Below are 14,711 nucleotides of genomic sequence, written 5' to 3' on the forward strand. Positions count from 1 at the left end.
CCGCCCTCAACAGTCCCGGGATCCCCAGGTCCCAATTCTCATGTATGCTGACGGTTACAAAAAACAAAATAAAAGCCTTTTTTATGGCACAAAATTTTCAAAGTATTATATGGTACCAATGTGGACTATACGATTGTAAATTTTAATAAAAAGTAAGTGTTACTACAAACAAAGGCTGGTCCCCGGGAGGGGGCACCTCGTCCCCAGGGGCTTGTACGCCGCTATCAACTTCATATCAACAAGGCAAATGCGGGGGAACGAGGTTGGGTGTCTGTTAGTGTGTGGTGGAGAGTGCTGGGTCGCTCACACACAGGTACAAATTTAGGGTGTAAACAAAACAAAATAAAGCCGGTTTTCATTACTTTATTTTATCTGGTAAAAAAACAAATACTTGATGAAATAAATTAATAATATTACATAATCAGAGATTCTTAGAACATAAAAAATGGCCTTAAGGATATATTTCAGCTAGGTACTCTCAAATAAAGAAGCTGACTCATACGGTATTTATTAATTACCTAATGGAAACCAGTTTCTAAAACATGTGATGCATTTAACAATAAACAAGCTGACCTCTCCGAGCTCTTTCACTTCTGTGCAAAAAGTTGTTCGAGGTGTTATTAAGGTAAATAACTTATTTTTCATACCTTTTTCAGATTTACACAATCAGTTGACGAGTTTTTTAGCTTTTTTGTAACGCGTTTTAGAACTCTAGAAAAAAGTAATGTGAACAAGGTAGCTACGACTAGCTTTTGGGTTTTGTCTGCGTGCAATTGTTAGCTCTCAGACCCTAGCTAAATTTATTTATAAAAATAACACGAAACAAGATTATTCTTTATTCTTTGAGCTGTTCTAAAAACAACTATCTGCTTTCTCTTATATGGCATTAACACCCTTGTTATATTAATGAGTTTTTTCCTTGTCTATTCACCCTTCTTTATAAATCTATAAATGTTTTGCAGTAAAATCTACAAAACATGTCCCTGACTTGTTTTCCACAAAAATGACAACAAACAGTGTTTGTTAAGTTTTAGATAAACATTTGAACTATTCAAGCAACATCAAAGTATGCTTGATTCCTTTTTTATAATACGCAAATATTAACGCATACACTGTTGTAATGTACACAGAAAGATGTGCACTTTAACCTTTTTGTTCTTTGTAGCACTGATAAAATAGCTCCATTTTATCAAAATGTACAATTATGGGGCATATTTATCTTCTTAATTAATGTTTTTAGTAGCATCCACCTTAAGAGAGAAAACAAAAAGCATATTGGGCCTGCATAGACTCCATATCTAAGCTATTGCTTCTCCTGAAAATAATAGACAGGGTATATCCCTTAATGTTTGCAAGGCATGTAAAATATGCATATCTCTTAGGTGTGATCATATTCTTCTGGTAATAATTTGTGTTAAGATCCTTATATAAATCACTTTAATAAGCCTTTAGTACAAATGATTTTAGCAAACTAAAAGGCTTTACAATCTGCTAAAAGGGTTAAGACAATGTAAGAATCTCTTTCCATTTATCCTCAATTAAAGAATTATGCTAAATGTTTAAAGTTCCTGTTGCGATAATAACAAGAAGCCCTGGGGGCTCTAAGAATTTCCACTCGCTACCAAAATATTTGATGGCAACCTGCTAATTCAATTTGTTGTGTTATCGTGCCAAACATTCGAAGAGGTTTGGTGCATGAAGCTCTGAAGATAAAGCACACAATTTTGGCCTAAAATGACATTTAAGGTGGCAAAAAACCAAAATTTTGATGTCACCATAATGTTCAACATACTTTTTTTGTTAATTGTGCTAAATTTTGTTGAAATTAAAGTAGTTTTAATTTTTGGACCAATTTTGGCCTAAAATGACATTTAGGTGACAAAAATCAATATTATGATTTCACCATTATGTTCAGCATACTTTTTTTGTTAACTCTGCCAAATTTTGTCGAAAACAAATACCAATTTTGGCCTGAAATGTCATTTAGATGACTTCCCAGTACTTAGGGAGCTTGGGTACGAAGTTTAAATCTGTGACGTTGCAATTGACCATTTGGGACAGGGTTAGTTAGTTATTCAGTGATACCAATACTATCCTCCTCTCAGAGGAACATGAAATCCCAGGGTCGATTTTTTCTCAAAAAATGCTCAGAAAGAAAAAAACGACGGTTTTAAAGAATTTCCTACGCCTTCAGGCGCGGAAGTTCAATAACATTTCATCCTGACTCTGTTTTTAAATTTATGTATATATATAAGGGCTGTCTATAAAACCATTTAGAACAAGTATAATTGATCAATTAAAATGATATGAATCTATTTTCAAGACTAAGTCATTTAAATTGTTAAAATAAAAAGCTCTTGACGGCGATTCAACATGGGCGAGTGAATGTTACCATAGCCCCGGGTTAACCCAAGCCATGTGAGGGAAATTGGGGAGATGGCACACTATGTGGGCCGTTGGATGTTGCCGGGAGTTGTCTAGTAGAGCGCGGGTCCTAATTGGGTCTGCGTAGCTCAAAATGAGCATTAAATACTCTAGGACTCTCCATCTAAGCCATGGCCCCTCCTGGAAATAATAGACAGGGTATATCCCTCGATATTTGTGAGGCTAGCCATGTAAAATATGCACATCTATCTATCTATCTAATTTAAACTTCAAAAAAAATAAAGTTGTTATTTACATTTCTTTCGTTTAAGGATCATAAAAACAAACAATATATAAATGTAATTAATTAATGTACTTCTTTTCCTTTTCCTTTCCTATGTTAAATGCTTTCACTTATGGAATGTGTTTTTAATTTGTTGTTGTATGTCTATCAAGTAATATTAGAAATTTTCATAACAAAACTTATCTGACTGATCTTCTCAGTTGACTGATATAGTGATTTCAAAATAGCTGCAATTCATATGAATTCATTTGTAATTCAAATTATAAACGATTTATATAAAAATTGCAATAAAGCAGTGTAAGTTTAGATAAGTTTTTATAACTCTACCTGCTGACAGTTATTTGTGCTTGTAGTGAGAAAAACTCAATAAAAGCAAAGGAAAAGCCTGTTTTGGCAATTTTCTAAAAATATGGCCAATTTTTTTGCATTTAGCAATTTTTTTAATACAGCAAACCTTAGGAGTCAGTGTTGAAATAACAATGCAGTTATTGTCTACCCACTTTGTGGGTTCTGTGTGTTATTTACATGAATACAGTTTTTTTCATTCTAGCATTGTGATAACACATTTTCTGCTCTTAATTAAACAAAGTTTGCCTTTCGTACACAGATTAATTGGTATGGTTCAGAAGTGAAAACGACACAAAGTAGTGGTAGAAAATGTATTCTTAAATAGTTTGCAGTTATATTTTTGGGGTATGGGTTGAGGTGCTAGGGCTTCGTTAAAAATTAAGTACTGAAATAAATTACTGACATTGTAACAGACTAGACAATTGACAAATTACTGACATTGTAACAGACAAGACAATTCGCACTACATGCTTTAGACAACGGACTCTTGAATCTTGACACTGCATGTCTATTATGGTGAGTGTTTATCGTAACAGTTGGCACACGGGCTTCTTTTTACTGCACCATATGGCCACTGGCTTCTTTTAGACATTTTGACAACGGACTCATGACACTTGACACAATGTCTTACTATGGTGAGTGTTTATCGTAACAGTTGGCACACGGGCTTCTTTTTACTGCACCATATGGCCACTGGCTTCTTTTAGACATTTTGACAACGAACTCGTGACACTACATGTCTATTATGGTGAGGTTTTTATCGTAACGATTGGCCCACGGGCTTCTTTTTCCTGCACCATATGGCCACTGGCTTCTTTTGACATTTTGACAACCGACTTTTGACAGTACATGACAATTAATGACAATTAAACGTTTGTCTCATTATGACAGACTGACATGAACTGACACGCTCTACACAAGAAACTTACTTAACCCTATCACTGTAAAGAACATACAACTCTAGGCTTAAACAGAATAACTCAGAAAGCCCAGCACCCCTGACCAGAATTAGTTGAATTATAAGAAAGAAAATGGCACAGAGATGGTTGATTCTGCTTCTGGACTAAAACCTTGGTGGGGTCTATCAGCCAAATGAAACGTAGTCCCTCTGCAAGGAAACCTTGAAGCTAAATCAAACATCGACCATCAGAGCGCGCCGCGTCGCGCATCCAGTCACCATCCACATCAATGAATACGTAGAAATTGTGTCAGGTTGTTCTTGTCCTCATTCCATCACCAACGTCGGATTTATGTGTCGACAGATACTTGAAAGATAACGTATACCAGATCGTTATTGTCGTCATGCCATCGCCAATGTTGTATTAGTGTCGAATATAGAAGAAAACAAAACAGAACTAATTAGTACATTAATCGGGGAGGGCGGGCGGGAAAACGTCTGAACTGTTCAAGAGCAAGAGGCTTACTGTGTTCTACTCCATATTTATACCCCCCTGCTTGTGGTATGGATCTATGACCTTAAGTAACAAGCTTAAGGCAGTTTAATGTTTTGGTTAAATTAATATAGTGTTGACTATTAGTCATAGGTCACCAACACATTTGTAAAATTAATAATGCAGAATGACAAAACACTAGTGAACCAGGTTAGCCTTATACTAGGAGTCAAAGGAGACACACCTTTCCTTCTGTAACCCCAATTAACATGTGCTAAACTTTTAGTTTAGCACCATTTAATTGGTATGGTTCAGAAGTGAAAACGACACAAAGTAGTGGTAGAAAATGTATTCTTAAATAGTTTGCAGTTATATTTTTGGGGTATGGGTTGAGGTGCTAGGGCTTCGTTAAAAATTAAGTACTGAAATAAATTACTGACATTGTAACAGACTAGACAATTGACAAATTACTGACATTGTAACAGACAAGACAATTCGCACTACATGCTTTAGACAACGGACTCTTGAATCTTGACACTGCATGTCTATTATGGTGAGTGTTTATCGTAACAGTTGGCACACGGGCTTCTTTTTACTGCACCATATGGCCACTGGCTTCTTTTAGACATTTTGACAACGGACTCATGACACTTGACACAATGTCTTACTATGGTGAGTGTTTATCGTAACAGTTGGCACACGGGCTTCTTTTTACTGCACCATATGGCCACTGGCTTCTTTTAGACATTTTGACAACGAACTCGTGACACTACATGTCTATTATGGTGAGGTTTTTATCGTAACGATTGGCCCACGGGCTTCTTTTTCCTGCACCATATGGCCACTGGCTTCTTTTGACATTTTGACAACCGACTTTTGACAGTACATGACAATTAATGACAATTAAACGTTTGTCTCATTATGACAGACTGACATGAACTGACACGCTCTATACTTACAAAATACTTAATTAACTCTATCACTGTCGACAAAATAGACATCTGCACCTAAGCCGGCTGACGAAGGAAGCCCAGCACCCCCAAATTTCCCCAAATTGAAAAACCAAGAGTTGACTAATATGTAGTCGTCTATAAGTACGACATTAGCTACATACTATGATTTAACACAACACGTAATTGTAAATAAATATCTGCAACTAATAAACTGCTGTCATATTGGAAAATATACAAAGAAAAGTGCAACATTTACAGTATCCTTACAGACGTTTGAAACTAAAAATTGTATATGTTAGGGGATTGTAATAACCTACATACTATATATACTCAGTTAAGTTAAGTTAAACTCAGCTTAAAGCACAGACTTAATGTCCCAGATTTTTGTCAGTCCATTTAACTCTGCTATGCGAGTAGACCATTCTTTCAAAGCGTTGTCTGACAGGTGAATATACCTTCTGTAGCAATCACTACTCCAGCGTCCAATAATCTTAATAGCGGAATCGGGTATCCCGCAGGAAGCTGCAGCCGAAGCACCACCAATGCGAAAACTATGCGTGTTAATGTTAATATTGTTAGGCAAGCTTATTGTAAGAAATGAAGAAACAAACTTTCGGGTAACAAACTTTCCGTCACTAAACGTGAACCAGGGCCCTAGTTTGGTTCCTCTGAATGCTAGGTAATTTTGAATGGCTTTGTAAGGACAAAGAGAGCCTCCAATTTTTGCTAAGCGAATCTTGCACCCTAGCCTAAACGGATCTGTTTTAGAGCACTTAAGGTTAATTACAGCATTTGAACCACACGTGGAAAAGGATATGTCAGCAGGTGTGAGGTGAGTTTCTGTATCAAAAGTGGACGTGGTGGGGCAAACAAACTCTGACACCCTTAACAGGCCAAAAAATGCCACTAAGATAAGACAAGTCCACATTGCTTTGTCGTGGTTGGAAAACATAGAGTTTTTTATAAACATTATCATTTTACGCAGATCAGCTGGTGCAATTGGTAGTCTCTGAGAAGCAGAATTTGGATGACATCTTCTAATGCCACGCAAAACATAGTACAGGCGACCCATGTGGGCTATCTTCGTGTCAAAGCCACGTATTACACTCTCGTACTGAACCCCACAAAGATAAACTTTAATAGTGGCAAATTTGACACGTCTTGCCAAATATGTCACAAACAGTTGAAGTGTGGATTCTGTCAGAGGAAAGGTAGGTACAGATGTAGCTTCACAAAAATTTTTTAAAGGAGAGATATCCTGACCGATATGTTGCCCTGGTGTTTGTTGAAATGGACGAGTTTAAATAATGACTTAAATCTCTTTGAAGAGTTGTAGTATCGATGAAGGAATTGGTGTTGGATCTGCTTCGGCTTCTGGGCATAGACGTTTGAAGTGTTGTACCTGCAATCGAGACAAAAGATCTGCATAAGTATTGTGCTGGCCTTTAATGTGGTGTACCAGGAGGTTTATATTGTGTTCTGCTGTGTAGAAAAATAAAAAACGTACAAGATGCATGATGTTTGGACAACGACACGACCCAGAGGACCACACATGAACAATAGCCAAATTATCTGTGTATAACACTAATTGCTTGTTTTTCCATGCCTCGCCCCAAGAAAAAACTGCTACAACTATGGCCAATAACTCAATGAAGGTGATACTATACTTATGAATAAGGTTTAAGGCAATTGAAAACCATGCACCAGAAAAAAATCCTCCTATGCCTACTCCAGAAGCATCAGTAAAAAGATTTATGGAAGAGGAGTCTAATGTTTCAGTGTGGATAATAGCGATGCCATTCCAAGTGGGGAGAAACTCACACCACCATTGAATATCCTTGCGAGACTCTGTTGTAAGAGAAATATGATGGTGCAAGGAGCGAACTGTAGTGGAGAGATCGATAAGATGTCGTAAGAACATTCGACCACATTTCACAACCTTACATGCAAAAGACAAAGACCCTATGAGAGATAACAGTTCTCTCTTTGTGCATTTCTTCTTCCCTAACCAATTATGAAGTGAAGATAGTAATTCAGTGAACTTATCTTGTGGGAGACGAACAACAAAATTTACTGTGTCTATTTCAATGCCCAGGTATGTAATTACTTTGCAGGGGCCTACCATCTTATCTGGAGCCAACGGAACACCAAGCAAGTCAAAAACGTCCTTAATCAACTTTACTATAGCCTGACATATATTTTTAGACAGGGCAGCTGTGATGAAATCATCTAAATAATGTAAGAGATTTTTGACAAAATAAATCCACAATAATATCCACTCTAGAATATTAGCAAAGTTGTTAAAGATGAAAGGAGAGGAACGCCCACCAAAAGGAAGAACTACGTCAAAAAAGTATCTTCCCTTCCACTTATAACCTAATAGGTGCCAATCACTAGGATGCACAGGGCACAGTCTAAAAGCGTGCTTTATGTCCAACTTAGCCATGTAACAATTTCTACCCAACCTTTTAACCATTTCAACTGCATCGTCGAATGATGAGTAGGAGACCGAATAGTCCTCTTTGGTAATGCCATCGTTAACTGAATGTCCATGTGGTGAAGAAAGGTCTAATACCACTTGCACCGTCCCATCCTTTTTTGGTGCAGCACCCAGGGGAGAACAATGTAATTTAAATGGTGGTGAAGCAAATGGGCCCACCGTATGTCCCCTATTCAGCTCTTTCAAAATCGCCTCATCAACTTTGGTTTCATACTCTATGGAAGATTTGTTGTTATTTATGCATGACTTCAACTCATTGTCCTGAAAACCAAGTTTGAATCCATATCTAAAACCTGATACAATAAACCGCACTAATGTTTTGTTTGGATGACCAGTCAAGAGACTCTCTAATACATCAACCTTAACCGGGGTTGTGACAAGCGATTTTACAGGAAAGAACTCATTTGGTATTTGGCCTAGAGGACCTGAGTGGGCAATGGAGTGCTGGGTGTCCTGAAGATCCACAGGAAAAACACCTGTGAGAGTAGGTGCATGGGGTATATGTGCAACTGAGTCCTCTATTAAATTTAATGCACTGTGGTTGCTGGGAATTACTGCGAAACTGGTGGGGGACATTCCGAAACTGCTGCTCATCAGCCTTCGTAAACCGCCTATTTCGAGTGGGGCATTGGTTAGCGAAGTGCCCTACTTCATTGCGGATAAAACATGCATAGCTCAACCTGCTGGAGGATGTAGATGAAGATGACCCCCGAGCAACAGCATCCCTTTTTGGCAACACAGGAGCGCCTCTACGGTGCTGGTTGTATAGCAGGTCATCAATAACATCCCACCTCTTGCTGGTTTCATTTGCCAGATGTATTCTGTGTAGTTGGTCAAAGGCATATACATATGAAAAATTATACTGGTTGGCAAATTGGGCAATGTACGTCTGATATCTGACTAACTGCTGAGCTAAGTGTGGTGAGAACTGGAGCATACAACTAAGATAATAGCTCCAAGCCAAACTCCACGAAGCATAATCCTTAATGCGAGACTTAGTTATGTTTTTTCTACACATAGCTAATGTGGGTGTGCCATCCACGGTGCGCATCCTCATCTCGTACTCACCTCCATCGTCCATGGGCAAGGACGACAAGGACGTTGTTGAGGCATTGAGCGATGGAGGCAATAAATAGTCGAAATTTACATACTCACCGCCCTTAATCTTATCCAAAATTCGCTTAGGAACTGGAGGGAGAGAAATTGATAAAGTTGACCCTACCACTCCCGCAGACAAACCCGAAGTAGCTAAAGTTGAAGCATTAGTAGTAGTGAGGCCAGCAACTGAACGATCTGCGACTGACACGCCATCTTTAAGATTGGCGTGTTCCACAAAACCGGCTGTCGGAGATCGCTGGGGGGAAACACGAAAAGATGGCTGACGTGACTGTGGACGGTAAGTCGGAGCTTCCTGCTGTGACAATATTTTTTGTTTTCTAAATTCGTTTTGAATCTCATTCCTTAAAAAAGATTTAAGTTCGTGTGCCAAAGTCTTTTTCTTCTTAAATTTAGCTTTTAAAGATTTTCTCTTTGTTCCTGAAGAGGAGCCCTGTGATATGAAACTGATGTCTTCTTCACCGCCTTCTGCAGAATTCGCCTCGTATTAGTCGCAATTCTGTTCAAGGTTTTAGATATTGTATTCTGGTAGGCTTTCTGCCTCCTGAAATTTTTTTGAAATAAGGAATGCGATATCTTGCAATGTTTTGCCTTCAGTTGAAATTTGAAAGGATTTCGCAATCATGGTTAGAGTTTCAAAGCCTAACTCTGACCACTCGCCAACAGTTCTAAGATGAGGCTCAGCCATCATTTCGTCGTATGTTAAAAGAGTTTTACCTTTGCTTTTTGCTTTTTTAGATGCCATTGAGTATTATTTGAATTGAGCAATTTCACACCAATGTTAAAAAGCAGCCACTTTCTGAATGTGTTCTGCAAAACGTCTGAACTGTTCAAGAGCAAGAGGCTTACTGTGTTCTACTCCATATTTATACCCCCCTGCTTGTGGTATGGATCTATGACCTTAAGTAACAAGCTTAAGGCAGTTTAATGTTTTGGTTAAATTAATATAGTGTTGACTATTAGTCATAGGTCACCAACACATTTGTAAAATTAATAATGCAGAATGACAAAACACTAGTGAACCAGGTTAGCCTTATACTAGGAGTCAAAGGAGACACACCTTTCCTTCTGTAACCCCAATTAACATGTGCTAAACTTTTAGTTTAGCACCATCTAATTGAAGACTTAAAATCACGCACTTGGATACCATAAAAAAATTTGGCCGTGTGACACACCTAGACTGGAAAAAGCAAAATTGAATTAAAGTTGTGTTTCAGTCTGTTCATATGCTAAAGTTTGTTTACTCAGCATTTTAAATTTTCTTAAATAAAACCCAGAACTTTTTGAAGTAATGTGTGAAAACTCCATAGCGAATTCAGAATTTATTAGATGCAACAATAGAATGAAATTCAATCCTTGAGTTCTTTTAGCAATGAAATTTGATCATTCTTTGTATATGCAAATTTGTTATTTTAAAACTTTTCTTACAATCACGAAACTTAAAAGCCTTGTGATATTTACAAAAGTTTGAGTTCGTAAATTTTTGCAATGAAAAGAACTAACAAGGATGGCAATAAAAGTCATACAAAGAAACCGCATATAGGTACATGTACATGTCCAAAAAAAGTTTTGAATACAAAAGTTTTTGTTTCTGTTTTTAATTTTTTTATTATTTCTTTTAGAAAGTAGCACTATGGCAGTTCCAAATGTGGAGATTAAATACAACAAGGTAAAGATTTGGTTTAATAAATTTCAAAATCAGTCTTGTTTTTTGTATCAGAGTTGATTAAGTTCCTTTATTGTGTACATTTTTATGGTTAGTATATATTTGTTTTCTTTGTTGACCTTGAAATAGTTACACTGTTTATGGTTTTGCATTTTTTTTAAATAAACAGTCCAAGTTAGTTAGATTTTCAGACTTCTTAATTGCTGAAAATCTATATTCTTTTCATTTGTTCGGTCACTGTTAAGAACATTTTGGTACTATAGAACACAAACATCCACGGTATTGGCACGAGTAAGGGAAAATTCAGCAGTCTGGTAATGAGTGTTTTCCCCAATATCATAATGCACTCATGTGCCAAATTTCAATCAAAAATATGAATAAGTATTCAGAATTTTAATTTAAAAACTTTTTGGTTGGTATCCTTAAATTGGTTGAATAACTTCTGTTTATATTTTGTTTTAAATGTTCCAGATCTTTATCAATAATGAATGGGTTGATGCAGTAAGTGGTAAAACCTTCCCTACTATCAATCCATGCACTGAAGAGAAGATTTGCGATGTTGCAGAAGGAGATAAGGTAAACTTTTCAAAACTTTTGATTTTTCTTCAGAGGCTACAAGAATTCTGTGTACATGTAAGCTGTCCAATGTGCCTGGATGAGTCAAAAGGCATCCAAATTTGATTAAATCAGGAAAAGCCAGATATCCTAAAGAAGTTCATAAACCTCTTACTATGTCATGTTTGAAAATCAATCGTTATATGATATTGTTAAATGTGTTTTGTATTAACGCTTGATGTTTTCTGGCGTCCAGACGAAGTAATTTTACATGTGTATATAAGACACTTTCCAATATCTGCAATAATTTAAGTCAGAGAATTTTCATATTTGTGTGATTCATAAAAGTTGATGTAGCACTTTTTTATTGTAAAAAATTTGAAAATAAACATAAAAAACAAAAAAAAAATATGTTTGCAAAAATTTATTTATGCAAATGTTTTAATATGAATTGCAAATTTTGACCTTGAATAAGTTTTTGCCGCAGAAACACTCTCCAAAAAGCTAAAAAATAGAATCTTCTGAAAAACACTGACATCTTGATAAGGCTGCATGTTTACGTCCCATGTTTTTTAATTCTATTTCAGGCAGATGTTGATCTTGCTGTCAAAGCTGCCAGAGAGGCATTTAAACGAAATAGCCCATGGCGAACCATGGATGCGTCGTGTCGTGGTGAACTTTTGAATAAACTTGCTGATTTAATCGAACGGGACCGGGCATACTTGGCTGTATGTTTTCTTTAATATTTTTAGTTGCTTTTCACTTTAAAGAATTTATACTTAAATTTAAGTAGCACAGTTTACTTTATGCAAATATATATTTAGATTGTTTTGATTTTCAATTATGTAAACATAAAGTTTACATCTTTATTTTGATTTTGCAATAGGACTTGGAAACACTTGATAATGGGAAGCCTCGAAATATCTCTTTTGCTGTTGACTTACATCTTGTTGTGAAATGTTACAGGTACTATGCTGGATGGGCTGATAAAATACAGGGAAAAACCATTCCTATTGGTGGGTTGTGCTTTGATTAACCTATTTTTTATCTCTTTTTAAGCACACTTCGTTAAGGCTATGAAAGAAAGTTAGTATGACAAGGATGTCTGCATAAAAACGCAAAGATCTCTTTTATCCTGTCTCTTTAGACGGTGATTTCTTTTGTTACACTCGACATGAACCAATTGGTGTATGTGGTCAGATCATACCATGGAACTTTCCATTGCTCATGCAAGCCTGGAAACTTGGTCCTGCTCTTGCAGCTGGAAATACAATCGTCATGAAACCAGCCGAACAAACGCCTTTGACAGCTTTATACATTGCTCAACTTATCAAAGAGGTAAATAGGATTGCATTGTAAAAACGACCTCCTGGAAAAGTCAATCTCTATTCCGTATTTAACTGTTATTTTGACCTTTAGGCTGGATTTCCACCAGGTGTGGTAAATCTCGTTCCCGGTTACGGCCCAACAGCTGGAGCTGCCATTTCTGAACACATGGATATTGATAAAGTTGCTTTTACTGGATCCACTGAAGTATGTGTGTTTTTTTAACGACAATTTTTATTATGATAAAACTTGTTCCTAAAACGCTTAAAGTGAGGGATTTTCAATTTTTCTTGTAAGGTTGGAAAAATAATTCAACAAGCTGCCGGTCGAACAAACTTAAAGAATGTCACTCTTGAACTGGGCGGGAAAAGTCCTCATGTTGTATTCGATGATTGCGATTTGAAGCAAGCTGTGGAATTATGTCATTTTGGTTTGTTTTTCAATCAAGGCCAATGCTGTATCGCAGGGTCAAGGGTTTTCGTTCAGGACACCGTATATGACGAATTTGTTAAACTATCAACAGAAAGAGCACAAAAGAGGTCGGTTGGTAGCCCATGGGATGCGTCTAACGAACAAGGACCACAGGTACGCCAGGAAAAAAGTGTGGTATTTAAATTGGTTATTGGATTATTCTTTTATTTAGGTTTTTGATAGAGGAACTAGGAATCGTGGAGCCTTTTACACGTTCTCTCCACTTCATCATTTCTATTTAAAATTCTGTATTTGGTTATTTATTAACATTCTTACTTCCATGATAGGTCGATAAAATGCAATTTGATAAGATTGTCGAACTTATTGAAAGTGGAAAGAAGGAAGGCGCATCATTGAAATGTGGTGGCAGTCGTCATGGTGACAAAGGTTACTTTATCCAACCAACAGTGTTTTCAGATGTAACTGACAACATGAGAATTGCGCAAGAAGAGATCTTCGGTCCTGTTATGCAAATTTTAAAGTTCAGTTCGATGGAGGAGCTGATTGAGCGAGCCAACAACACCGCATTTGGATTAGGTGCCGCTGTTAATACGTCCAGTCTGGACAGAGCGCTTGAGTTCTCACATGGCGTTCGTGCAGGAACTGTGTGGTAAGTATGGTCATGCGCATGCGCTAGTTACTAGTTTTGTGTGTTACTTTTAACAAACGTTCGATATGGGTGTTTTATCTACGTTTGAATCTTATAAAATGTCATCTCTGAAGCACGTTGGGATAATGGCGCGTGTTCGGGCGTTATATACCTTATTCTTTGCTATATCAAGACCGACAGAAAATTTTTCTTTTAATATAAACGGCCTTAGATTGCCACATCAAATAAATCTATTTTTTTTTTTATAATACCGTAACAGTTTTTTGATGTTTTTGGTTCATATTTTTAATTTATTTCAGGGTAAATTGTTTCGACAACTTCACAGCCGCTGCTCCATTTGGTGGTTACAAAATGTCTGGTGCTGGTCGCGAGTTGTACGTTCTCTTATTTTTGTTGTTTTTATACAAACGGGATTTCCAACAACACAGAACTCTAAAAATATGTTTCTAAACCCTTTGAAGGAGAGAAAAGAAAGCGGTTCGCGTGTATATCATACTTTTACAAAGTTAAAACATCTTGTCATGTTTAAGTAACATATGAGGCAAAAATCTGTTAGAAGCTTTGCCTCCTGTATATGCAGATACTTTCAATCGTCTTCAAATACGGTTGGGCTGCGCATGTGCGATCCTACTATAACCTACTCGCTAACTACTATCTTCTTTGCTCTGTTGTTATTACCAGTTCCTTTTTGAAAACGCAAAATTTGCACATTTTTAAACAAGTTGCTACGAAACTACTACTATTTAGTGACTTACTCTTTATTTTATTTTAGGGGAGAGTATGGACTTACTCAGTACTCTGAAGTGAAAACGGTAAGAAAATAAACTTTAGTAGATTGTTAATGCAGGAGGGAGTTTATCGATCTGTTGAAGTACAAAAAAATCCTACAACTTTACTTAAGTATGAGCTAAGTATTAATTAGGTTTTTTTTTACAGGTGATGATCAAAATACCAAAGAAAAACACGTGAAGATTTTGCACATCATTCGATACGTCATTTTAAAACAAATATACCATGCATTCGATCATGATATGAACATGTACATTTTTTTTCATAAAAAGATAGAAATTTATAGCCTTTATACTATCCTCTTTTTTAACTAAAAAG

The 14,711-nt window shown here is 36.7% G+C and overlaps 1 protein-coding gene across 2 annotated transcripts; it reads left to right on the forward strand.

Annotated features, from left to right (window-relative positions):
• Positions 1-519: 519 nt before the first annotated feature.
• LOC130634513 (aldehyde dehydrogenase, mitochondrial-like) lies at positions 520-14,685 on the forward strand. Of its 2 annotated transcripts, none has more exons than XM_057444628.1 (12): positions 520-625; positions 10,599-10,645; positions 11,114-11,218; positions 11,785-11,925; positions 12,084-12,213; positions 12,345-12,535; positions 12,617-12,730; positions 12,821-13,108; positions 13,282-13,604; positions 13,904-13,978; positions 14,377-14,416; positions 14,541-14,685. In XM_057444628.1, the coding sequence occupies exons 2-12, from the start codon at positions 10,610-10,612 to the stop codon at positions 14,571-14,573; spliced, it is 1,476 nt and encodes a 491-aa protein (XP_057300611.1). In that variant the 5' UTR covers positions 520-625; positions 10,599-10,609; the 3' UTR covers positions 14,574-14,685. The 2 variants fall into 2 exon arrangements, with proteins under 2 accessions (XP_057300611.1, XP_057300610.1); XM_057444627.1 differs by lacking the exon at positions 520-625 and adding an exon at positions 10,421-10,519.
• The last annotated feature ends 26 nt before the right edge of the window (positions 14,686-14,711 follow it).

Source organism: Hydractinia symbiolongicarpus, chromosome 1 (genome assembly GCF_029227915.1).
Source record: "Hydractinia symbiolongicarpus strain clone_291-10 chromosome 1, HSymV2.1, whole genome shotgun sequence".
Classification (NCBI taxonomy): Eukaryota; Metazoa; Cnidaria; class Hydrozoa; order Anthoathecata; family Hydractiniidae; genus Hydractinia; species Hydractinia symbiolongicarpus.